Here is a 27,115-nt window from a genome sequence, read left to right as displayed (position 1 = left end):
ACCCTGTCTCACTCCTTTCCCAACCACTGCTTCCCTTTCATGCCCCTCGACTCTTATGACTGCCATCTGGTTTCTGTACAAATTATAAATATCCTTTCGCTCCCTGTATTTTACCCCTGCCACCTTTAGAATTTGAAAAAGAGTATTCCAGTCAACATTGTCAAAAGCTTTCTCTAAGTCTACAAATGCTAGAAACGTAGGTTTACCTTTTCTTAATCTTTCTTCTAAGATAAGTCGTAAGGTCAGTATTGCCTCACGTGTTCCAACATTTCGACGGAATCCAAACTGATCCTCCCCGAGGTCTGCATCTACCAGTTTTTCCATTCGTCTGTAAAGAATTCGCGTTAGTATTTTGCAGCCGTGGCTTATTAAACTGATAGTTCGGTAATTTTCACATCTGTCAGCACCTGCTTTCTTTGGGATTGGAATTATTATATTCTTCTTGAAGTCTGAGGGTATTTCGCCTGTCTCATACATCTTGCTCACCAGCTGATAGAGTTTTGTCAGGACTGGTTGTTCCAAGGCCGTCAGTAGTTCTAATGGAATGTTGTCTACTCCGGGGGCCTTGTTTCGACTCAGGTCTTTCAGCGCTCTGTCAAACTCTTCACGCAGTATCGTATCTCCCATTTCGTCTTCATCTACATCCTCTTCCATTTCCATAATATTGTCCTCAAGTACATCGCCCTTGTATAAACCTTCTATATACTCCTTCCACCTTTCTGCCTTCCCTTCTTTGCTTAGAACTGGGCTGCCATCTGAGCTCTTGATATGCATACACGTAGTTCTCTTCTCTCCAAAGGTCTCTTTAATTTTCCTGTAGGCAGTATCTATCTTACCCCTAGTGAGATAAGCTTCTACATCCTTACATTTGTCCTCTAGCCATCCCTGTTTAGCCATTTTGCACTTCCTGTCGATCTCATTTTTGAGACGTTTGTATTCCTTTTTGCCTGCTTCATTTACTGCATTTTTATATTTTCTCCTTTCATCAATTAAATTCAATATTTCTTCTGTTACCCAAGGATTTCTAGCAGCCCTTGTCTTTGTACCTACTTTATCCTCTGCTGCCTTCACTACTACATCCCTCAGAGCTACCCAATCTTCTTCTACTGTATTTTTTTCTCCTATTCCTGTCAATTGTTCCCTTATGCTCTCCCTGAAACTCTGTACAACCTCTGGTTCTTTCAGTTTATCCAGGTCCCATCTCCTTAATTTCCCACATTTTTGCAGTTCTTTCAGTTTTAATCTACAGGTCATAACCAATAGATTGTGGTCAGAGTCCACATCTGCCCCTGGAAATGTCTTACAACTTAAAACCTGGTTCCTAAATCTCTGTCTTACCATTATATAATCTATCTGATACCTTTTAGTATCTCCAGGGTTCTTCCACGTATACAACCTTCTTTCATGATTCTTAAACCAAGTGTTAGCTATGATTAAGTTGTGCTGTGTGCAAAATTCTACTAGGCGGCTTTCTCTTTCATTTCTTAGCCCCAATCCATATTCACCTACTATGTTTCCTTCTCTACCTTTTCCTACACTCGAATTCCAGTCACCCATTACTATTAAATTTTCGTCTCCCTTCACTATCTGAATAATTTCTTTTATTTCATCGTACATTTCTTCAATTTCTTCATCAGCTGCAGAGCTAGTTGGCATATAAACTTGTACTACTGTAGTAGGTGTGGGCTTCGTATCTATCTTGGGCACAATAATGCGTTCACTATGCTGTTTGTAGTAGCTTACCCGCATTCCTATTTTCCTATTCATTATTAAACCTACTCCTGCATTACCCCTATTTGATTTTGTGTTTATAACCCTGTAGTCACCTGACCAGAAGTCTTGTTCACAGTAATGATATTTGATCTCCTATATCTTCATTTTTAATTCTAATTCTTACAGAACTTGAGTCCAAATTCAGTATCAATTACAGATGACCATGTATCCAGCAAGTGCCAGAAAGAGTCTCCAGTGGATGCCAGTGGGAAACCAAATACTGCCATTTTTACTTGGTCTCATCTGCATGATACTCAATCACAACAGAACCATCAAGAAGGTAATTATGAAATAAACAAGTGTGTGTGTGTGTGTGTGTGTGTGTGTGTGTGTGTGTGTGTGTGTTGGCAGACTTTGTATAGAAAGAAGAGATTCAAGACAGATGGTACATGTATTTCCACGTATTTCTGTTAATTATGTAGATCTGCTGGAAGATACAAGCAGGAAAACACTACTAACAGTCAAGGAAACATCTCCAGGTAAATATGTTGTACTGGATGTAACCTCTAAGGTATCAATTACAGTTGCCACATGCAGTGGATGGATGAAGAGTTTAATAATATCTCATCATCACAGTGGTCTTTGGAGATGTAGCCAAAGATTAGTATTGAGAGAATCGTTCTGAATGACAGTTAAAAGTTTTGTGTCCTGTTGACACACACCATAGTTATTATATACTACCTATTTGATCAAGAGAAGGAAATAAATTCCTCTGTGACTTTCTTAAAGAAACTATCTTGGCATATGCCTGACCTAATGTATGAGAATTATGGGAAATCTAAATCATGGTAGTCAGGTTTGTCAAACACTGTGTCCCAACAATTTATTTCATGATGGAATGGTCCTTGGGATATCAGAAGGTCTGCACAAGATATGGGCTCTGCATATGTTCACAGCAGACCAACAGCAGTGGTTAACTCATTTTTGTGAATTTTTTTCCTGTTGTTAAAGCAAATGGGTAAAAATAAATGATGGACTGTAAGAGGGACAAACTTTGAAGTAAATATAATACAGAACAAAAATGAATGAGTAGGCAAGGATTGAAGACAAAAGAGCTGACAGAGGCTTCTTTGGAAATGAAGGCAGGGAGTTACTATACAGAATGCAAATAAAAAAGACAAGGTAGGAGACATTTTCTTACACTATAAATCATGAAGTAATACCATTTATTTGTATTGAAGGAGCATCTTGCTTTGATTGAGCCAAAATAGCCTGAAAGATTGGCTTTCATTCAAGATTATTTTACTGTGCACAGGCAGTCACAGGATTGTTGGTATACTTATTGAGGTAGCCCTTCACAAGAGACATCCATTTACCACAATATTAAAGGCTACAAGATAGAAAAAGCCTAAGCTGTTGGCACATGGACCATGCTTTCATAAATTGAGCATTTTAGCACCATGGCGTGGAATAGCACATTGGGCAGTCTTTCTAAACACACAGAACAATATTATTCTGAATGCGTATATGAAGCTTGCCCACTGAGATGGCCACCCATGTCACATGCATGCCATATCCATGTAGTAGAATGTCGTGAGGCATGCCATTTCTGAGCAGAAAATTGAGCATCTCTCCAAAACCCATAGTTAATTGTATGATTTGTTGTAATAAAGAGAAATGTCGTATGCTATTTGAAGGCAACATCACATTGAGGATCCATGACAAAATCCATAGTTCTTGGTACATTTTGTCATAATTAAATTTCAGTTAGTAACATAGCTATGATTAAAACTTTCAGGAGATCTAAGATGCTACCATTAGTCATCTAGGTCTTGTGGTCGGTTTAGCACAGTGAGTAGCATTACCAATTCGTGAGGAAAAATATGATGTGTAGGTGGTTCGTGTCCCACTGCATCAGAAAAGGAAAGAGAAACACACCCCATTCATTCACATAATCAAACACACCTCATGCACACATGACCACCAATTCCGGCAGCTTGGGGGTGCCAGAGTTGGTCATCATGTGTATGTGAGGTGCACTTGTGTGTGTGTGAATGAGTGGTGCGTATTTCTCTCTCTTTTTCTGATGAAGGCTATGGCTGAAAGTGTATGTGTAAGTGTCTTTTAATTGTGCCTGTCTGCATCTTAATATGTCAACCTGAAAATATCATGACTGTGATGTATACAGAATGTTTATTATGTACAGCAGGAAACAGCCACAATTTGGTGTGGAATCACTTCACTGAGAAACTCCATTATGAGTTTTGAATTTTGCAAATTTATCATTATACAGCTTGGGTGTTAGGTCAACACGTATGATATGTTTCCTAGGGCTACTCACCTGTAAATATAGGTCCCATGTGTTTTTGTAAAAGCATTAGGGGCATCTAATGAATTTGTAATTTAGAAACAAGCACCACTGATTCTTAAATAAAGTGACAGTTGCTGGTGTGTGTTCTACGCATTCTGTTACATCAAATAACATTTGAAACTGGTATTGTCAGCATTCTACTCCTGTCAAGGAATATACAAATATTTGCATGCAATTGGAATATGCTGTTATCATCTCTAATTATAGCGATAGTTAAATACTAAATGTTCCATTGGTGGTCTTCATAAATCAAGATCAAAGTCCAAACCTTCTGTGGGGAGGGTGCAAGATTGAACTCCATGTTAGGATATGCCATTTTTCCATACCCCTCCTGTAACAGACAAGTTCTTCCAGTATAACAACTGTATGGCTATGATGCCCTCCACTGTACTACATGAAATACGTAATTCATTTGTGATCATGTGTGGTTAATTTCCCAAAGTAGATGCAACAAATGTAAATCAATGAGGATCACTTCTGTTGGCAACTTGTTTTATCACCCCACCCATATTGCTTGGCAAAATAGTGTTGTTGTTATTGTAGTGGTCTTCAGTCCTGAGACTGGTTTGATGCAGCGCTCCATGCTACCCTATCCTGTGCAAGCTTCTTCATCTCCCAGTACTTACTGCAACCTACATCCTTCTGAATCTGCTTAGTGTCTTCATCTCTTTGTCTCCCTCTACGATTTTTCCCTCCACAGTGCCCTCCAATGCTAAATTTGTGATCCCTTGATGCCTTAGAACATGTCCCACTAACCGGTCCCTTCTTTTTGTCAGGTTGTGCCACATACTCCTCTTCTCCCCAATTCTATTCAATACTTCATCATTGGTTATGTGATCTACCCATCTAATCCTCAGCATTCTTCTGTAGCACCACATTTCGAAAGCTTCTATTCTCTTCTTGTCCAAACTATTTATCGTCCATGTTTCACTTCCATACATGACTACACTCCAAACGAATACTTTCAAAAATGACTTCCTGACACTTAAATCTATACTCCATGTTAACAAATTTCTCTTCTTCAGAAACGCTTTCCTTGCCATTGTTAGTCTACATTTTATATCCTTTCCATGTCGACCATCATCAGTTATTTTGCTCCCCAAATAGCAAAACTCATCTACTGCGTTAAGTGTCTCATTTCCTAATCTAATTCCTTCAGCATAACCTGACTTAATCCGACTGCATTCCACTATCCTCGTTTTGCTTTTGTTAATGTTTATCTTATATACTCCTCTCAAGACACTGTCCATTCCATTCAACTGCTCTTCCAAGTCCTTTGCTGTCTCTGACAGAATTGCAATGTCATCGGCGAACCTCAAAGTTTTTATTTCTTCTCCATGGATCTTAATACCTACTCCGAATTTTTCTTTTGTTTCCTTTACTGCATGCTCAATACACAGATTGAATAACATCGGGGAGAGGCTACAACCCTGTCTCACTCCCTTTCCAACCACTGCTTCCCTTTCATGTCCCTCGACTCTTATAACTGCCATCTGGTTTCTGTACAAATTGTAAATAGCCTTTCGCTCCCTGTGTTTTACCCCTGCCACGTTTAGAGTGAGTATTCCAGTCAACATTGTCAAAAGCTTTCTCTAAGTCTACAAATGCTAGAAACATAGGTTTGCCTTTCATTAATCTTTCTTCTAAGGTAAGTCGTAAGGTCATTATTGCCTCACGTGTTCCAATATAAGGAATCCAAATTGATCTTCCCCGATGTTGGCTTCTACCAGTTTTTCGATTCGTCTGTAAAGAATTTGCGTTAGTATTTTGCAGCTGTGACTTATTAAACTGATAGTTCGGTAATTTTCACATCTGTCAACACCTGCTTTCTTTGGGATTGGAATTATTATATTCAAAATAGTAATGCTACTAATAATAATTCAAATAGAGAAATGACGGTATGATACAAAATGACTGAAGGAATAGACACAAATGTCAGACTATAGAACACTAGAGACTTCTACAAAGTTTTCAAATAATAAATATTGAGGAAACAATCTGGTGAATGTTCATTTTGAATAGTTATGTGGTAATGGAAATGGAGTAATAATTGCTTGAATAATTGGAAAAATTGATTGGAAAGAATAGTTGAAAGAAGTTTGAAGGTAATTTGTAATTTAACTGATACCAGTATCAGCAGACCTTTAATATCAAGACATTCAAGGTCAATAAACGTAATTTGCATTATGTTCTGCTTCTCATTAATTTCATTGTGTTTAGCCTTGATTGTTACAATGTCAATACAGGAACGCTTCTCTGGATACCACATAAATTCTTCTTGTCTGCACCTTGATGCAGGATCACGACAGTGAGTGAAATGGTGAACAGATAGGAGTTGACCTCTTAATAGTGCAAATAACTATTGCTTTTCTAATAACTTATTATAACACTTTTTAATGAAGGGTTGAAATACACATTTTTAATAATGCTGGTACAACAGATCCAAGCATATGTCCGTACGCTACCACTTATCAAAACAAAAGAGTGAAGATGCAGGAATTAATAAATCGAAGAGCATATTTCTTACTTTGTTTCATACAGATATTTAACGATGTATCAAAACTTATCCTTGCCACAAAATAACTCACTAATTTACCTTTGGCAGTGTCTATAACTCATTAAGTTTACATATAGCATATGTATAAGAAAAGAAAAGAACTAAAAAGTAATATGATTCAATACAACTTCAAAGATTCAACAGGCAATCTGATTACTAGTAACAAAGACAACTGTGAGTTAGTATCAAAATGCTTTAAGAATTTTCTAAATGGCAAGGAACCAACTAATGACTAATTTTCTGTCTCAAAGGGAAAACCATCATTGCATCATATTAAATAATACTTTGGCCAGCTGAGAAACAACAGAGTACCAGATGAAGATGGTATAGTAGCTGAGGTGTGGAAACTGGGAGGGAAGCAGGCAGCTGAAACAATTTATGAGATTATTAAAGTTTGTTGGGAGAAAGAACGAATACTGGACAACTATAGTCTATCTGCTGCATAAGAAAGGAGATAGCACAGACATCAAAAATTGCCAAGGCATATCTCTGCTTCTATTCACAAACAAAATTATATCCGAAGCTCTACTGAATGAGGTAGAAGACTAAGCAAAACACAGTTAGCAAGTACCGGGTGGTGTTCAGAAAAAGTAGATCAAATGTGGAGCAAATTTTTAATTTTAAAACAATCCTCAGGATCAAAGACAGTTCTCACATTCATTAGTTTTAAAAAAAGCCTGTGATTCCATAGGCAGACAGACAGCATTCCTAATGATGAGAGAAGCAACTATCGACAAAATCACCAGACAGTTTGCCAAAGAGATGCTTACAGGCACAACTTCAGAAGTTAAATTCGTAGGAAAAATTTCTGAACCCTTCAGAATCAAACCAGGAGGTCAGCAGGGTGGTGGGCCCTCACCGATTCTCTTCAATCTGGTCTTAGACTAGATCATGAGAGAGTAGGATAAAGAACTACAAGAGAAATACATCGAAGGATTCCATATAGGATAAAGAAGAGTAAGATTCAGTGTGAAGTTTCTCGCTTTTGCTGACGATATTGTAATAATTTCTAAGCACAAAACATGCAAACATAATAATAGAAACAGTTCACAAAATTGCAGCTATAACTAGACTACAAGAATCGTATGAGAAAATGGAATATATTGAACATAAACACAACAAAAGAACAAAGACAGGAACTGGACAAAGGGCAGAAATGAAGGTAAGAAAAGAAAAGAGCGAAAAAATAATATGATTCAATACAACTTCAACTTCTTACTTTGTTTCACACAGATATTTAACGTTGTATCAAAACTTACCCTTGCCACAAAATAACTCACTAATTTCCCTTTGGCGGTGTCTATAACTCATTCAGTTTACGTATTGCGTATGTATAAGAAAAGAAAAAAATGAAGAAATAATATTATTCAATACAACTTCAAAGATTTGATCCCAAAATTTTTCCCTTCTTTCTTTCCCAGTTCTTCTTGTTCATCTGTTTTACTCAGTGTTAGGCATTCAGATCTGCTTAGTGTTTCCAGTTTAATTACTGTCACATACTTCGTAATCTTTGCCTGGAATGATACTGATCCTTTATTTTGCCAGTTTTGGCTACGTTTGTATGCTAATCCATTTGATTGCATACATTCTCCCAAAACTCAAATATTGGGAAGTCCTGATTGGGATATCAACAATATTATGAAACTACAAACATTCAACAGACAAGATTACATAAATTTTTCTTTATTTAAAACAAGTGGTTTCGACACACTTTGCTGTCATCTTCAGGTCTTAAAGAATTTTTTTGTTATGAAATGTGTTCAATGTATGCTGGTCCTTTTGTAATTTGATGATTTTATTGACATGACAACTCTGTGTGAGGTTGAATGTAAAATGAGCACTTTTCATAACAAAAAGGTTTTTTAAGACATGAAGATGACAACAGGGTCTGTTGAAACTGGTTGTTTTAAATAAAGAAATATTTTTGTGATCTTGACTGTTATTTGTTTTTAGCAAGTGAAACAGATTACTCCTCCAGTCTCATCAAAATGAGGAAGTTCTTCAGTCAAATAGTATGAAAAGAATAGATTGCTACTCACTGTAAAGATGACACAAATGGCGCACACACGCACACACATACACACACACATACACACACACATACACACACACACACACACACACACACACACACACACACACACACACAAGCAAGCGCACCTCACACACACATGATCGCTATCTCCAGCTGCTCCAGCCAGAACAGCATTGACTGTATGTATGTAGCCTTCTCTCTTATTCCACAACTGGTTTTGGATTTTTAAGTCATTTTCTATTGTTTAACTGTGTATAAAAGGACACAATAGAACCATCACAAAATGCTGCATTCATTTAATAAATTTATGACTGTGATGTCCATTGTGGAGAAGAAAGGAAGGGTAGTGATTCTTCTGGAAAACCTGGGATTCTCAGAGGATTATATTTCACCTGGAGAAATCAGGAAAATCTCAGGGAATTTTAGGGATTTCGTAAAATCTCAGGGAATTCTGTGTTTTAACCTAGCATTGAAATTTAATTTTATTGAGTTTAATAAATCACAAATTTTAAAATACTTAATATTTTGAAGTGAATATTATTCTGTATAAATTATTGATGCTTAAAAAAGGTATCGTTGAACTGCTGCTTGTAGCTGGTATATAGCTCAGTTGAGAGGGGAAAAAAGCCATTATTGTGGCATGCTGCCCCCCCCCTCCCCCTCTTGGTGCTCACCATTAATTTATCAGGAGCACTTTCTCGACACCATCTTCCTCCCCACACTTGGAATTCTCAGCGAATTTCATTTCCAAGTTTGAGTAGCCACCCTGAATGGATAACACTTGGTCACTGCAAATATTGAAATGGACATCTTGGTTCATGTTCACTGTAACCTGGAGTCATTTCACACAGTTACTTCCAGCATGAAGTACAGCTCCCCCCCCCCCCCCCCCCCCCATCCCCCATCCCCACACACACACTGCACATTAAACACCTCAATGAGCAATTATCACGCCTGATTCCTTGCCTAATTTAAAGAGAGGGAAAATCATATCTCACTGAAATATGTCATGTGCCTCCAGTCAACTCGTATCCAGTTTCTGTGTTTTTTGGCACATTGTAGATGTGCAACTTTTTGTGTGATAGTGTGAGCAGTGGCCTTTTTTTGAGATACCTAACTCCAAATGTCCACTGTGCATCTTTCCCTTTGCAATATTCACATGGAAACTGGTTGAGATGGAGCTGCATTCACTGGTAACAGCAATTCCTTTCAGGTTTGAAACCGAAAGTCACATTACTTCACTGCCATGACTTACATAAGCAGTTCAGAATAACATGACAACCTGGTACCATTTCAATGCCATATACAGCATTAGAAAGTGACTGGTGTACTTTAAGAGTGTGCCTGAGATTTTGTCCAGCGAACTTATCTTCTTTAGATCTGATGAAGATTTTGTCTCTGAGGGATACTTTGTCACTTTGGAGAAGCAATTAAAATATAAAATTTGATAAACAACTGAGTTGTGCAAAGGACAAATAATGTCAGATTCATCATGGACAGAAGTCTAAACTATGTGAAAATATCTGACAGAGCAATGCATAGGAAATGACACTCGAAAAGAACAGAAGGAAGAAGAAGAATAAAAGGAGGACAAGAAGTCACAAATACCAGGAAATGACAGACAGCTGTTCGTATGACACTGAAGGAGACAGGGAACAGTATGTGCCGTGAATCATGTACCCAACTATAATTTTTTTGTCTGATGATAGAGCTGTAGTCTCTCCATTTAATCAACCAATTCTGTCATAACAACACAATAACAAGTCAGTAAAGCCACAGACAGGGTGATTCTGGAGGAATGTCACATAACTTGTGATGTGATTCTACGAATGAAAATTAATCAGCAAAGTCTAGGAACATGTGTCCAATTTTTGATCATTAATGAACTGGAGTGGGTTGAAGCCTACCGACATCTACGTGTGATTATGAAGACAAATGTGAATATTACTTACCAACATGCTGTGTAGGCACTGTGTGGTGGACAGAATAATGGTGGGACATATGACTGATCCATTCTGCAAGAGGTATTTGGAAAGTTCCCCACCTGTCTCAATGCACTTGCCAATGCATTGGAGGGTGTATTGTATTGTATGTTGAACATCATATGGTGGACTTTAATGTGGGCAACAGCATTGATGCCATGAGTGACAAATTCTTCTGTGTATCCATCCACTTTTGTAGCGTACAAGTCCTACTTTAACCAACCCTATAAACAGAAGTGTAATAGGGTTAGGTCAGGTGATCTGGCAGGTCAGTTAAATGGATCCATCAAAGCCCATTCCCCATTGAGGGAATGTATTATTCAGATACTGGGATACTTGTCAGGTACAGTGGATAGGTGAGCCATCAAGATACAAGTACCTTTTCCATTGTTGCTCTGATGTCATGTCTTCCAAAAATGCAGGTGGGTTTCCTGCCAGGAAATGTCTTATGCTGTTGCTGTCATGCAATTTGGCAGGAACAAAAGGTCCTGTCACCAGGTCATCAGTCATGCCACACAAAGTGTTCACTGAGAACCTAACTTGGTGTCTTGTTTCCCTAGTATCATGTGGGTTCCCCATCGTCCATGTATGAGAATTGTGGGTGTTCATGATACCATTGCATGTAAATGTAGCCTCATCTTTAAATGGAGTGTACTGCACAACATCTCTGTGTACAGCCAACCATTCACAGGATTGTTGTCTGCTTACTGAGTCACGTGGATGCAGATGTTGCATGAGCTGAACATGGAGCAGGTACAGACCCTTGGAATGTAATGTACACCACACTTGTGTTTGTAGAATATCAAACTGATAGCTAATGGGTCATGTACTGATGATGGACTCCAGTGTACCATTGCAATGATGTCTTCCCTTTCCTCAGTTGACTGGATGGCCTCATGTTCTGATGTTACATGTACACCGGGTAGTGTTCTAGATTCATGTAATGTTTGAAAAATCCTGGGAAACAGCCTGACGCAGGGGTTCGTTGATCAGGAAAACGTCTCTGGTAGTCTGTCTCAGCCTCATGGGCACTGCCATGAAAGTACCCGTACACAATGGACTTTGCTCAATTAAGTGCCACCCAAGCAAAACATGCACACAGCCTCATGACTGTTCACTGATCCAGCTCACAATTGCACACTGGGTAAGCTTGCAGCTGTTGCCTCAGTGTGACGTCACATTGCTGCCATCTGTTGTAGGACCTCCAAACCTCTTGTAGGATGGATCAGTTATCTGTTCCACCATGATTCTGTCCGCCACAGCACCTACACAACATTTTGGTAAGTAATATTCATACTTGTCTTTATAATCATTCATGGATATTGTACTCTTCAATCCACTCCAGTTGAGTAATGATCGAAAACTGGACACATCTTCATAGGACTTTTGTGGTTTATTTTCACATATAGAATCACCTCACAAATTATGTGACATTCTTCCTGAACCACCCTGTATAGTACATACAAAATTTTGTGAGTGGGCAGTGTTTATTATAATTAGCTATAGAGTTATACATTTGGGTAGTTAAAAATGTTTCTAATTGCATTTACAATCTTTCTTCTCAGGGTATAAATATGAAGAAGACGAGTTATCCCCTATTTTCAAAAAGCGCAGACTGCTTGCTCAATGTATAAGGAAATTCGAAATAGATACTGCTGATCAGAATGTTGACACGCCAGTGAAGAGGAAGAAAGGTAATAATATGAAATGATAGAAGGTAATGTATGTAGACTCTGTATTCAGTATCCAATTTTTATGTTACATACTATAATTGGTTATTTTATCTAAGGGCACACATGCTAGTTATGAGGTAATGTAGGCACTGGGTCCACAAGGAACAGAAATGTGCAAATAACAAGTAAATAATGTTTACCAATGGCTTCCCAACTACAAGTTTCAATAATACACATATTGTGCCAACCCACCATCTCTCTGTTTGTCACCTTGTCCACATAGTTACAGACTTATCAAGAGTCATCAGTGTGAATCAAGAAAGACTGATAGTTTACTGTGTGCAGGCAGCCAGCGACATAGCTGTTGAGACATTCTGCATTCAGTATTCCCAAGAAGGTGGCTGCTGTGGGTTTCCACACAAGTTACTGCATGTATGTCTTCAACCCATACAGTACCTTATTCATCAGCTGCTGTAAATGCTGCAGAACTACAGATACCCAAACCTGTAGTAGCCTTACTTTCAAACTTGCTTTATTAAATTGTTCCATTTGTTGTTAAAGTTTATCTGCACCAGAGGCAAACAGTACAATATCACCAGTGAAACGAAGATCTTTCACATATGTTCCATGAGGTATTCTTTCTTTGTTTTCTCAGTGTAAGGATCCAGAAACTTCCACGTGGTCTACTGAGAGCTGGTGTGCTAATAGAATGTATTCCTGCCTGACTCTTCTTTCACTTCTGAATTTTTCACTGCCTCGATGAAGTCTAGAGGAAGCTGAAGCATTGACATGAATAGTCTGACAGGAAATCATGAATCCAGTTGCACAACTGAGGTGATATTCCATAGGCATACTGTTTTTCAGCTTATGACAGAGTTGAGTTCTGTTTTAGGCAATTGTATATGCCATCCTTCAACAACAAAGCCATTTTGCTGACCATGGAAATGCCACAGTTGTTCTTAAAGCTACTGAACATGACAGCAAAATGGCATCATTGTTCGATGATAGCATATACTAATGCCTAAAATGTGATAAAACTCTGTTACGTGGCAGAAAAATGGTGGAGCTTCTGCAGAATTCTGGTCTGCCAGAGGATATCTTGAAAAATCTTTAGAGTTCGAGTTCCTAGAGCTCCCAGGTTATATGGATTGGGATGAGGTGCATTGTTTGATTGAGCTGCATATCATTTACTTTAGTGTGAGCACTGTTTAGTCAGATGGAACAGTATTCTGTGACTGAGTGTGAAAGATCTAGAGCTGATGATCTGAGAACTGTTGTAGTGGTACCCCAGGTGGTTCCTGTTAACTTCTGGATTATGCTGTTCCACGTTTTCATTTTAGTTGCCCCATTCCGAACGTACATTTTGTATAACAAAGATCTGTCTAGAGTGAGATTTAGATATTTTGGAGTGTTGCACTGTTGGTGAGTCTGATCTCTAAATGTGATGGTGGATTTGTAGTTTGCTTGTTTATTCTGTAGGAGGATTTTGTTGGAGAGAGGTCTGTTTGAAGTATTCATCCAGCATCTTCAGGTCTGATATTAGTGTTGCTTCAGCTTCCCTAAACCTTTGATCCTGAGTGATCAGAGCAATATTATCAGAGTAAATGAATTCCCTGGACTTTGTTTCTGGCAGGTCGTATGTTTATAAATTAAAAGAAGTGGGACCAAAACAGAATACCATCATTTATTTTGTGATCTCTGCTGTTGAAGTTCTATGAGAAACCTGGAACTATCTGTTGTTCACTATGTTTCCAGTTAGAGGGTTAGTTCCGGGCGCGAAGTGACACTGATGAATTCGAGCTGGTGTCTTTCACACTAGATGGTATCATAGACTGCAGTTACTTACGTACTTACTAAGAAGACCTCATGTTTACCTTCTGCTTCTCAAAGCCATTTTTGATATGAGTTGCTGTTGCTGGCACATGTTTCTCACATCCTCTTCCTGGTCAAAAGCCAACTTGCTCTATGGGGATGTGTTTGTTGATGGCTGACAAGATTCTGTTTTGAAAGAGCCTCTTCAGGAACTTGAATGTGACGTTAAGGGTGGCAGTGGGGTGATAGTTTTCAACTTTTGGCAGATCCTTGTTTGGTTTTAGTACAGAAATGATCATTGTTTTCTTCTGAGTCGAAGATGTGTAACGGAAGGTGTCCACCCTCTTGACACTAGCAGGACCACAATGTAATAGAAACTCAGGGTAAATACTATCAACACCTGCTGCCTTTTGAGGTTTCATGTGCTTTATGGATTCTATTTTCTTGTCCAATTGAAAAGGGATGGAAAATTCAGATGTTTGTGAACCCAAATGATATTTACTTTTAAGAGATGTTTAACTTCTCTTTGATATGTTTATCTCTTGTTCACTTAGAGGCAGAGATCGTGTAATTGGGCACATCATCCAGGTGTATGTTACATTGTTGTTGGGTGTTGTTGCCTGCTGTATCCAGTTTTCTGATTAAGGACAAGACCTTCCTGCAGGAATATAGTCCAAGGAAGCTAAGGTTTCTTTCACTCTGTTTTGTATGCTCTCATGTAGTGATTGTAGAAAGTTGGAGGCAGTAGCAGGATCACCACCGTCATCGAGGTCCTGGAGAAGCCCTTGCCTGTCTTTAATCCATCCAGGAATGCATTCTTTGCAGTCATGCCTTGGTATGCTTTGTTTTGCTGCACCTTTCAGCACACCAGTGAATCTGTTGTGGTTGTTAAAGGTGGTTTTTTCCATCTTATGTGTGGAGTCTGTTTGGAAAATTCGCACCAGTTGGCTTTCTTAAAGTTCCATCTCGGTTTTAGGTACGAGTGGATGATGGCTATGAACAATCCTGTATGGAGCATTATTGGACGATTCTGAATGGAGAGACAGCACTCTGTGTTGCACCTAGTTGGTCATGTTTGGAGACTGTATGATAAGCATATGTTAGGTGTGTAGCCTTTGTTCCATCGGCCAGAGAAGAAGGTTGCATTGTATATAAGTTTTAGGTTTTCTGCTTTTATCCAGTCAACAGGTTTTTGCTCATTTTTGTCACATTCTTGATGTCCCCAGAGCATATGATGGTTATTGAGGTCACCAACCACAATGCTTGTGTGTTGTGGAGAGGGCAGAGGCGGAGAAGGCCAGTTGCATCCTGATACTTCATACATGTTGGCTATCAAGTTCCCCACTTTAATTGTAACTGTGAAGCTGATGATAGGACTTGGTTGTTATTAATGTCGTTTTGTGCATCAGTTGCCAATCAATATTTAGGATGATTGTTAACAGTTAACAGCTTAAAACCTGAAAATGTTGTTCTGCTGTGAAGTTGTACACCATCTTCTATGTGGGTTTCTTGGAGTAAGTTGATGTCAATTTGATGTTCTTTCAGTGTCCTGGTTAAACATTTGTTTTCTATGTTTAGTTGCTAAATTGGTATTGAAGTCCAATTTAACAAACTTGAGGGTCCTGAGAAGAGCCTGTTCGAATGTATTTCCTCAGAGACTCTGACTGAGAGGGTGTTTAAGAGAGTTCAGTCTCAATAGTTGTTTCTCCCTTAGCACCACCCTGGGAGCATGTGCACGATAGTAGAGAGGTAATACCTGCAAATGTGAGCAACAGTGGTCATCTGAGATATGAAATGCAATGATCACATTGACTCAGTAGTGGATAAAACAGGTGACTGTGATTCATTGGTAGCATAATGGGAAAATGCAATCAGTCAACAGAGGGGATAACTTACAATACACCTGTGTTACTCTTTCAAGGATGTTGCTCAAGTATGTGGGGCCCGTACTATAGAATTAACAGGATTTTGAATGCATGTGAAGAAGAGCATTACATACAGTGAAAGGTTTGTTGACTCAAGGGAGAACATCACAGAGATACTGAAAACCCTGAAGTGGCAGACACTTGGAGATGGAGAGTATGTTGCATTAGCCTGCTTACAAAGTTTCAGTAACTGGCACTAAATAAACAATCTTGGAATAGACGACATCTTATATATTGCTTCCTTAGGGTCTGTGAAGACAAGATTATACAATTACAGTGCACAGAGAGATGTTCAAGCATTTGTTTGTCTAACTGCTTATTGTCTACATTTCACTTCCGTACAGGCTACAGTCCGGGCAAATACCTTCAAAAATGACTTCCTAAACCACAGATTCATATTAGGTGTTAACAAATACCCCTTTTTCATAAATGCTTTTCTTTCGATTGCTTGTCTGCATTTTATTCCCTCTTCGCTTCATCCATAATCTGTTACCTCACTGCCCAAACAGCAAAACTCATCTACTATTTTTAGTTTCACATTTCCTAATGTAATTCCCTCAGGACCACCTGATTGAGTTCGAGTACACTCAATATCCATTGCTGTACTTTGGTTGATGTTCATCTTATAATCAATTTTCAGGACACTATCCATTCCAAGCAACTTTTCTTACAATTTCTTTGCTGTCTCTTAACAGAATTTCACTGAAGTGCCAAAGAAACTGGTATAGGCATGCGTATTCAAATATGGAGATACGCAAACAGGTAGAATATGGTGCTGCGGTTGACAATGCCTATATAAGACAAAAAGTGTCTGGCACAGTTGTTAGATCAGTTACTGCTGCTACAATGGCAGTTTATCAAGATATAAGTGAGTTTGAATGTGGTCTTATAGTTGGGGCACAAGTGATGAGACACACCATCTCTGAGGCAGTGATGAAGTGGGAATTTTCCCATATGACCATTTCACGAGTGTACCATGAATATCAGGAATCCGATAAAACACCAAATCCCTGACATCGCAGTGGTCGGAAAAAGATCCTGCTAGAACAGGACCAACGACAAGAGAAGAGAATCGTTCAGTGTGACAGAAGTGCAACCCTTCTGCAAATTGCTGCAGATTTCAATGCTGTGCTATCAACAACTGTCAGTGTACAAATCATTCAATGAAAAATCATAGATATGGGCTTTTGGAGCCGAAGGTCCACTCATGTACTCTTGATGACTGCCTGACGCTCCTCGTCTGGGCCTGTCGACACCGACATTTGACTGTTGATGACTGGAAACATGTTGCCTGGTCAGACAAGTCTTGTTTCAAATTTTATCATTCAGATGGACGTGAATGGGTATGGAGACAACCTCATGAATCCTTGGACCCTGCATGCCAGCAGGGGACTGTTCAAGGTGGTGGAGGCTCTGTAATGGTGTGGTGCATGTGCAGTTGGAGTGATGTGGGACCCCTGGTACATGTACGAGGGTCAGTCAAAAAGTAATGCCTCCTATTTTTTTTCTACGTTTAATTGTCAGGAAATTTAAATGCAATTACATAGGTTGAAAACCACAACATTGAGGATCATTTTGTCATTTTTCAATGTAATCTCCACCCATCTCTACAGTTTTGGTCCATCTTTGAACAAGGGCATGTATCCCAGCACGGTAAAAATCACAGCTCTGCTTCGTAAGCCATTGACGCACGGATGTTTTGATGGCCTCCTCATCTTCAAAATGAATCCCACGATGAGCTTCTTTTAGTGGCCCGAACAGATGGAAGTCTGATGGTGCCAGGTCAGGACTGTATGGGGGATGAGGCAAAACTTCCCATCCAATTTTGACAATCTCGTCAAGAGGTGTGACGACTGGTGTGTGGTCTTACATTGTCATGCAAAAGAAGAACATCTGCCATTGATTTTGTTGGGCGAACTCGCTGAAGACGTGCTTTAAGTTTTTTGAGGGTTGTGACGTATTGAACAGAATTTATTGTGCATCCCTGCTCCAAAAAATCAACCAGAATCACACCATCTGTATCCCAGAAAACTGTTGCCATAACTTTCCCTGCCGATCGCACAGTTTTGAATTTTTTCTTCCTCGGCGAGCTTGTGTGACGCCACTCCATTGACTGCCTCTTTGATTCGGGTTCAAAAAAATGCCCCCATGTTTCGTCCCCGGTCACAATTTTTTTCAGAAACTCATCTCCCTCCAAACGGAAGCGCTGCAAGTGTTGGGAGGCTATTGTTTTCCTTGCCTCTTTATTCTGATCGGTTAACATTCTTGGAACCCACCGTGCACAAACTTTTGAGTACCCCAATTGTTTAATAATCGTGATCACACTGCCTTTACTAAGAGAAATAATGCGACACACTTCATCTGCAGTCACCCGACGGTCACCACGAATGATGTCATCAACTTGCTGAATGTTGTGTGGAGTCACTGCACTCACCGGCCTGCCGCTCCGCTTTTCGTCAGTCAACGGTGTTTGCCCTTCAGCTTCCTTACAACGACGAACCCATCGTCTAACAGTGCTGACATCCACTGTCACAACACCATACACCTTCTTCAGTCTTTCATGAATGCGTATGGGCGTTTCACCTTCTGCATTCAAGAATTCAATCACACAACGCTGTCTCAAACGAACATCGATGTCGGCCATCTTACAAACTTCTGCTGTGCTGCCACCTGTTGACACAGAAAGTTACTACTGCAGTGGATTGCAGAAGAAGGTTTGAGGAATGGCACCAAATTCAAATTTTTCACTTAACTTAATTTTTTTAAGTAGAAAAAAAATGGGAGGCATTACTTTTTGACCGACCCTCGTATATATGACTCTGACAGGTGACATGTTCATGAACATTATTGAGCATATTTGGGATGGCTTACAACATGCTACTCAGAGGAGATCTCCACCCCTCATACTCTAATGGATTCATGGAAAATGTAGGATTCATGCCCTGCAGGATTCATGGTGTCTATTCCCTCCAGCACTACTTCAGATATTAGTCAAGCCCATGGCACATTGTGTTGCGGCACTTCTGTGTGCTCGTGGGGGCCCTACACGATATTAGGTAGGTGTACCAGTTTCTTTGGCACATCACTGTATAATGTAATGGGAAACCCTTAAAGTTTTTATTTCTTCTCCCTGAACAATAATTCCTTTTCCATATTTCTCCTAGATTTCCTTTACTGCTTGAGTAATGTAGAGATTCCATAACAGTAGGGATAGGTTATATTTCTCTGGAAGCAAAACTGATTTTTCCCGAAGTTGTCTTCTACCAGAGTTTCCATTCTTATGTAAATCATTGTTTAAATATTTGGCAGCCATGACTTAAAATCACTAAGTGGGTTGATGTCTTCTGTCTAGTCACTTGTTGAACAGTCTTGTGGGAGTAGAAGACAGCAAATGGAAAGCTAGAGTTTTAAATTTCACATTTAAGAAACGATTCATGCAGGATGATCGTACAAACATACTGTCATTTGACTGTCACACAGAATCCCACATGGAGGAAATAGGCATCTGTGGCTTAGAGAAGCAGCTGAAAGAGTTCAGAACAAATAAGTTTTCAGGTCCACATGGAATCCAAATCTGGTTTTGCAGAGAGTACTCTGCACCATTGGCCCCTTACTTGGCTTGCATTTACTGCAAATCTCTCACTCACCACAAAGTCCCAAGTGTCTGGAAAAAAGTGCAGGTCATTCCTGTATAGATATATGGATCCACATAATTACAGACCAATATCCTTGCCATCTGTTTGGTGCAGAATTCTTGAACACATTCTGAGTTGAAATGTAATAAATTTCCTTCAGACAGAAAAATTACTGTCCATAAATGAGCAGTAATTTAGGAAACATCGCTCGTCAAAACTCAGCTTGCCCCTATTATCGCATGATATCCTGCAAACCATGGATGAAGGGCAGCAGGCAGATTTCATATTTCCAGATTTTCGAAAAGCATTTGAAACGGTGCCCTGCAGACTGTCAACAAAGGTACTGGCATACATAGATTCCTAGATATGTGAGTGGCTTGAAGGCTTCTTAAGGAACAGGACCCAGTACATTTTTGTTGACAGTAAGTGTTCAATGGAGACAAGGATGTCATCAGAAATGCCCCAGGTAAGTGTGATAGGACTACTCTAACTTGTATGGGGAAGTCTCATCATTGAGTGACTTTAGTAGTATACAGGATGGCTTAGACAGAATTTCTAGTTGATATAATGAATGACAGATTGCTCCAAATATACATAAATATGTTACACAACGGAAATCCTAAGTTGGATATTAGATTGCTATTCACCGTGTTGCAGATGTGCACAACAAAAAGAATGTCTCACGTAGAAACCTTTCCCCAAACCCTTCTTCAGCAGAGTAAACACTCACACAAGCAAGCACACCTCACACAAACATGACCAGTACCATTGGCAGCAGCCACATCAGTTAAGTATCTAGGCATAACATTGCAAAGCAATATGGAATGGAATAAGCATGTCACATTTGCTAGTAGGGAAGGTGAATGCTCAATTTTTATTTAATGGAAGAATTTTGGGAAAGTGTTGCTCATCTATAAAGGAGACAACTTATGGAGTGCTAGTGTGACACATTGTTTAGTACTGTTAGAGTGTTTGGGATTCCCACCAGATGGGTTTAAAGAAAGACATCAAAGCAATTTAGAGGTGAGCTGCTAGAATTGTTATCGGTAGGTTCAATAATCGCACAAGTATTACAGAGATGCTTCCGGAACTCAAATGTGAGGGAAGACAGTGCTTTTTTTTCATGAGGCACCATTGTGGAAATTTAGAGAACTGGCATTTGAGGACAACTGCAGAATGATTGTACTGGCGTACACGTACATTTTACATGAAGACCACAAAAAATAAGTGAGAAATTGGGATTCGCACAGAGGCTTTTAGACAGTTATTCTTCCCTTGTTCTATTTGCAAGTGGGATATGAAAGAAAATACTTGATAGTATTCACACCTGTGAGTACCTCTCTTCTCTGGAATTGGAATTACTATGTTCTTCCTGATGTTGAGAATATTTTGCCTGTCTCATATCTCTTGCACACCAGGTAGATGGAGTAATTTTGTCATAGTTGGCTCTCCGAAGGATCTCCCATTTCATCTGCACCTACCTCCTCTTCTCTTTCTTCAGAATTATCCTAAAGTTTGTTTCCATTAGGTAGATTATCTGCTTTCCCTTCCGTGCTTAGTTCGGGCTCGCCAACTGAATTCTTGATATTCATGCAGTTACTTGTCTTTCTTGAAAGGTCTCTATAATTTTCCTATTGGTGGCATCTACTTTTCCTCTAGCTATGCATGCCTCAGCATTCTTGCATTTGTCCTCGGACTGTTCCTGTTTAGCCACTCTGCGCTCTCTCTCTCTCTCTCTCTCTCTCTCTCTCTCTCTCTCTCTCTCTCTCTCTCTCATATTTTAGTCATCTGCATTTGCTTTTGGTTGCTTCATTTGCTACATTTTTTACTTTCTTCTTTCACCAATTAAATTCAGTACCTCCCCTGTTATTCAGCGTTTGTACTAAGCTGTGCCTTTTTACCCATGTGATCCTCTGCTGCCTTCACTATTTAATTTCTCAAAGCTACCTATTCATCTTCTGTTGTATTTGTTTCATCCTTTTCAGTCAACATTGCCTAATATTACCTCTAAAAGTTTCAAAAACCACCTCTGGTTCTTTCAATTTATCCAGGTCCCATCACCTTAATTTCTTATCTTTTTGCAATTTCTTCAGCTTTGAGCAGTAAATTAACGCCCAAGTTCACATCTGCCCCTGGAAATGACTTATAGTTTAAAATATAGTTTCTGAATCTCTGTCTTACCATTTTATGATCAAATTGAAACTTTTACAGTGTCCCTTGAGGTTTCTTCCTTGTATACTATCTTCTTTTGTGATTTTTAAACCAAGTGTTAGCAGTGATTGAGTTATGCTCTGTGCAGAATTCTTTCAGGTGGCTTTCTCATTCATGCTCTCTTCTCCTTATATTTTTCTTTTCTTCCTTTTCCTACCACGAAATTCTGGTCACTCATCACAAATTTTTGTCTCCCTTAACTATCTGAATAATTTCCTTTATCTCATCACACATTGTTTGTCTCATCACTGTCTGCAGTGCTAGTTGGCATATAAACTAGTACTACTGTGTAATATAATATTAATAGGGTATCACATGATACTTCTTAACAACATAGTCAGTGCAATAGCATATTTATCCTCCAATACCGGGCAGCGACTTTCAATGAAATACATAATGTGTACGAGTGCAGGTTTGACACATGGATGACGACATATGGAATTTTGGGTGTGGCTATGGTTCGTGCACAGATACCCAAAGGTTTTAGGGTGACCACTCGTGTGAGGCGGGAAATCTGGGTTTGAGTCCCAGTCCACCACAAATTTTCATTATTGTCAGCCATTGTACGGCTGATGATTGTCCATATTCGCAGCTGTGAATACATTTCATGTATTCATGATGGCTGTAATTGCCACAGTACCTGCTCCTTCAGACATACCTGCATGTCCGAAGGAACATTGCATCATTCTTGTTAACAACATTGACACTGAAAGATTGTGTTTTCCGTATGCCCAACAGATTTAAAGAGATCTCTAGAAGAGGCTGTAGAGTAAATGCCACATTTTACCCACATTACACTCTTCTGTGCAACAGGTGCTTTATATTCAATAATGAGCTACCCAGAAAAAGATAAATTGAGATATTAATGAATGAAAATAGGAAAAGTAAGTCAACTTTTAGATATTTTCATCGCCAAAATCTGATATTAACCACAAAGCAAAAGTTACAGATGTTAGATGTTTAAGAACATTTATAACATGTGACTTCCATTTCAGGTTTGAATCATTGCAAACACCTAAGAATTTATAATATTGTGTTTTATTTTTTGATTTATTCTCATGTATTATTTCTAATGACATGCTCAGGTCTCATGCAGTACAGAATTGCATTTATTGTGTTTCATCAAAGTTTAGTCATCTGCAGGCTCGATCATAATATTTGCACTATCAGCAGAGAGACGTATTTCTGTTTGTTGAGTATATGATGACAGGTCATTTATATTTAATAAGAACAACGGCAGGCCCGATATTTCTCACTGCGGTCAACCTGTAGTGAATATTGCATTCACCATTCTGAAGATGCTGTTCTGTTCTTTAAACTCACTGGGTTTCTTAATGTGAGACCCTGCAGCCATTCAGTTAGATAGGATGAAAACCAGTTACAAGCAAGATCTCTGATACCATAATATTTGAGCTTTCGAACTGCACAGCCAAATACTGAAAATAGAGGAATAAAAAAAGAAAATGGTCTCCCAAAAGCAGACCCAATAATCTTCGTAGACTAGTTTTGCTAAGTCATATGGTAGAGGATAATGAAAATCATTAGGTCAGTACCATCTCAGCCAAAATATATTAACATCTTGTGTTGACTTGATAGTGCCACCTTTAAGGTTCCTTTGTAGTCAGTCAACGAGTCAAGTTTAATTTCCTGAAAGACTGAAGTGCACAGTAGTTACATTATTATAAAGAAATGGCAATAAGAAACTGAATTCGAATTATAGATTGATCTCCCTCCTTCCTGTGTCCTCAAAAATTTTGAGAAGCAATGTTAAATAGAATACTGAACCTTCTTTTTTATAATAGCCTGTTAACAGTTCAGTTTAGTTTCTGTAAAGGTTTATGTATGAAAAGGACATATGTTATCTCACAAACTTATTTCTAATAGAACTAAACAATAAAAATGACCTGTTTGGCAATTTCTGTGATCTTCCTAAGGCCCAGAAATGTGTAGAGCAATAAATTCTGCTGTTGTAACTAAAATGATATGGCATAAAAAGTATTCCCCTTGCATAAATGGAGTTATATCTTAACAGTAGAAAACAAAGGGTCACATTAGAAAATATGACTGGAATAAGGTTAGAATCTGAGTGGGAAAATCTTATGATGTGCTACAAGGTTTGATGTTTGGTCCACTTCTGTTCCTGGTCCACATAAACAGTTTACCTGAGTCATTAGAAGACTTTTCAGGGAACCCACACCATCAAGTCACATTAATGCCACATCATCAAGTCACATTAATGTGACTACTACCTATATTTGATGTCAACAATTCAACATGCAATAACCAGTCACAGATGGCAGGTGACAGCACTAGCAGTGGAGGGTATATAATGCTTGTTGAGAGATGCAAAAAACAATGCAGTCATTGTTGTGGAAAGAGAGCAATTTATCTGACATCAAAAAGGGCATGAACATTGGCTTTCAGGTCAAGGATGGGAACATTTCTGAAATTCCTATTTTTCTAAACTGTTCATGTGCTGCTGTGGTTAGAGTGTACCGTGCATATCGAAATTGCACAATCCAAAACTGGCAACAAGGCAACTGTAGGCCACCATGGGCCATAGATGACAGGGGTGAACACTGGTTTCAGAAATGTGTACAGATGAATGGACATGAAACAGTTGAGCTACTGACCGTCCAGATGAATCAAGGGCTTACCAACAGTGTCTCCTCAATGACTGTTCAGCAAATGGTGCTGCACAGCAGGCACCTGGTTCATGGATCCAGGATGACTGCTATTCATCAGCGATGAAAGCTCGAATTTACATGCCAACAGGGTAACTTAATGTCCACAGAGGGATGACAGGTGGCCTTTTGGAGGAATCGTGTTTTATGCTCTGTTGGACAGTTGGCTGTTAGCATGTATGGCCCAGCAACAATTGTTGGAAGGGTCAAGTCTGGAGGGGGAGTGCTGTGGTCTGGGAAACGTTTTCATGGAATTGCCTGGGTGATCTTGTCACTCTGAAAGGCGCAGTGGATCAACACAAGTATGCATCTATCCTTTGGGACAATGTCCACCCCTAGATGCAGTTTGTTTTTCCTCACCTTGATGGCATCTAACAGCAGGACAAAAGCAACATGTCAAACAGATTGTATGGCTCAAAGAGTACCAGTATGAGTTTAACATACTCCTCTGGCCATCAAACCCACTGGATTTAAACCCAGTTGAGAATCCATTGGACCAGCTTGATTGGGATCCTCATCAGGGAAATCTAGCACATCTGGCCAGGCGCGGGAGTTGTCACGGCTCTACATCCCTGCTGGTATCTTCCAGAATATCACAGACACTCTTCCTGCACACCCTCATTGCAAAAGGTTTTCGACAGGTGCTCACACTAATGTGACTGGACCAGTATAACATCTGCTTATAGTACATCTATATTGATAAATGGCCAAATCACCCCCATGCCAGACATAGCTAGGAGAATAATGGAACACGCTTCCAACTGCTTCACAGCCAACTGCTTAACCTTTATTCGTTAAAGAAAACCTCTTATTATGCAATAAAAATGACTGGCAGGTATCATCATAAATTTGATAAGGCTCAACGTGTGACATTCCTCGGCGTTGGGTTGATAATAAACTGAGGTGGCACCAGTATATAAACAGACTAGCGAAAAGCTCAGTTCTGCTTTCTTTGCACTAAGAATATCTCTCAGTTTGTTGACCTGCAAACAGGATTGCTATAGTACTCAATTTTGTTCCACGACATAACCTTCTGGGGCTTTCTAGCTACAGAATTGAGCAATTGGAATATTGTGTGATGTTGATAATCAAAAAATCTTGTGGAATGCTCATCAGGAATTTGAAGAGTCTTACACTTCAATACCAACAAATTTACTTCCTAATGTTATTGATTGTTAATGAAAAGAGTAAAATTAGGATGAACTGAGCAGTTCACAACAAGAATACTAGAAATAGACATAATACACTCTTACGCTATGCATCTGCATCAACATCTGCTTTTACATAGATACATACTCAGCAAGCCACCGTACAGTGCATGGTGGAGGATACGTTTTACCACTGCTGGTCATTTCCCTTCCTGTTCCACTTGCAAGTAGAGCGAGGGAAAAACAACCATCTGTATGCCTCCGTACAAGCAAAAACATCTCTATATGTACACAGTCCTAACATGAAATATCATTAGCAGCTGTAGGATTGCGCTGCAGTCAGCTTCAAATGCCAGTTCTTGAAATCTTTCAATAGCATTCCTCAAAAAGAATGTTGCCTTCCATCCAGGGATTCCCATTTTGGTTCCAGAATCATCTCCGTAACACTTGCTTGTCTGTCAGACTTACCGGTAACAAATCTAGTAGCACACCTCTGAACTGATTCGCTGCCTTCCTTTAATTCCATCTGGTGGGAATCCCAAATACTTGAGCAGTACTCAACAATGGGTCGCATTAGTGTTCTGTATGCTCTCTCCTTTACAGATAAAACACATTTTCCTAAAATTCTCCCAATGAATCAAAGTCAACAATTCACTTTCCCCACTAAATCCTTACATGCTCATTCCATTTCATATTGCTTTTCAAAATTATGCCTAGATATTCTGCAGTCATGATTGTGTCAAGCAGTGAACTGCTAATGCTGCATTTGAACATTACAGGTTTGCTTTTCCTATTCATCTGTGTTAACTTACCTTTTTCTGCATTTAGACTCCATTTAGACTAGCACCTACTAGGAATTTTGTCATAATTAATCCTGTATCCTCCTCCAGTCACTCAACGACATCACCTTCGTGTACACCACAGCATCATCCGCAAAAAGTTGCAAAATTTTGCTTATTCTGTCCATTAGATCACTTACGTATATTGAAAACAATAACGGCCCTATCGTACTTCTCTCGGGCACTCTTGACAATACCATTGTCTCTAGTAACATTACCATTGACAACAACATATTGGATCCTATTATTTAAGTAGCTTTCATTACGAGCCTGCAGGGGCACTGTGTCAAATGCTTTCTGAAAATCTAGGAATATGGAATCTGCCTGTTGCCCTTGTAGTTTGCAAGCTATCGTCTGAGCTTTAGGGCAAGCTGAGTTTTGTATGAGTGATGCTTTCTAAAACTGTGCTGATTTGTGGACAGATGCTTTATGTCTCTAGGAGTGTTATTATGTGTGAACAGAGAATATTTTCAAGAATTATTCAGCAAACCGAAGTTAAGCATATTGGTCTGTAATTTTCTGGGTATGTT

At 39.2% G+C, this 27,115-nt stretch overlaps 1 protein-coding gene across 23 annotated transcripts in view; it reads left to right on the top strand.

The window, feature by feature from the left end:
• The window catches only part of LOC126335720 (uncharacterized), a 201,009-nt gene that overhangs the window by 62,618 nt on the left and 111,276 nt on the right, over positions 1-27,115 (top strand). For all 23 annotated transcript variants that reach the window (XM_049999282.1, XM_049999192.1, XM_049999333.1 and 20 more), the window contains 2 exons: positions 1,931-2,053; positions 12,224-12,352. In XM_049999282.1, coding sequence (XP_049855239.1) covers positions 1,931-2,053; positions 12,224-12,352 — 252 coding nt within the window. The remainder of the gene's footprint in view (positions 1-1,930; positions 2,054-12,223; positions 12,353-27,115) is intronic.

The sequence above is a fragment of the Schistocerca gregaria genome, chromosome 1 (genome assembly GCF_023897955.1).
Source record: "Schistocerca gregaria isolate iqSchGreg1 chromosome 1, iqSchGreg1.2, whole genome shotgun sequence".
Classification (NCBI taxonomy): domain Eukaryota; kingdom Metazoa; phylum Arthropoda; class Insecta; order Orthoptera; family Acrididae; genus Schistocerca; species Schistocerca gregaria.
The sequence above is the reverse complement of the archived record's forward strand: the minus strand, read 5'-3'. Positions and strand labels throughout refer to the sequence as shown.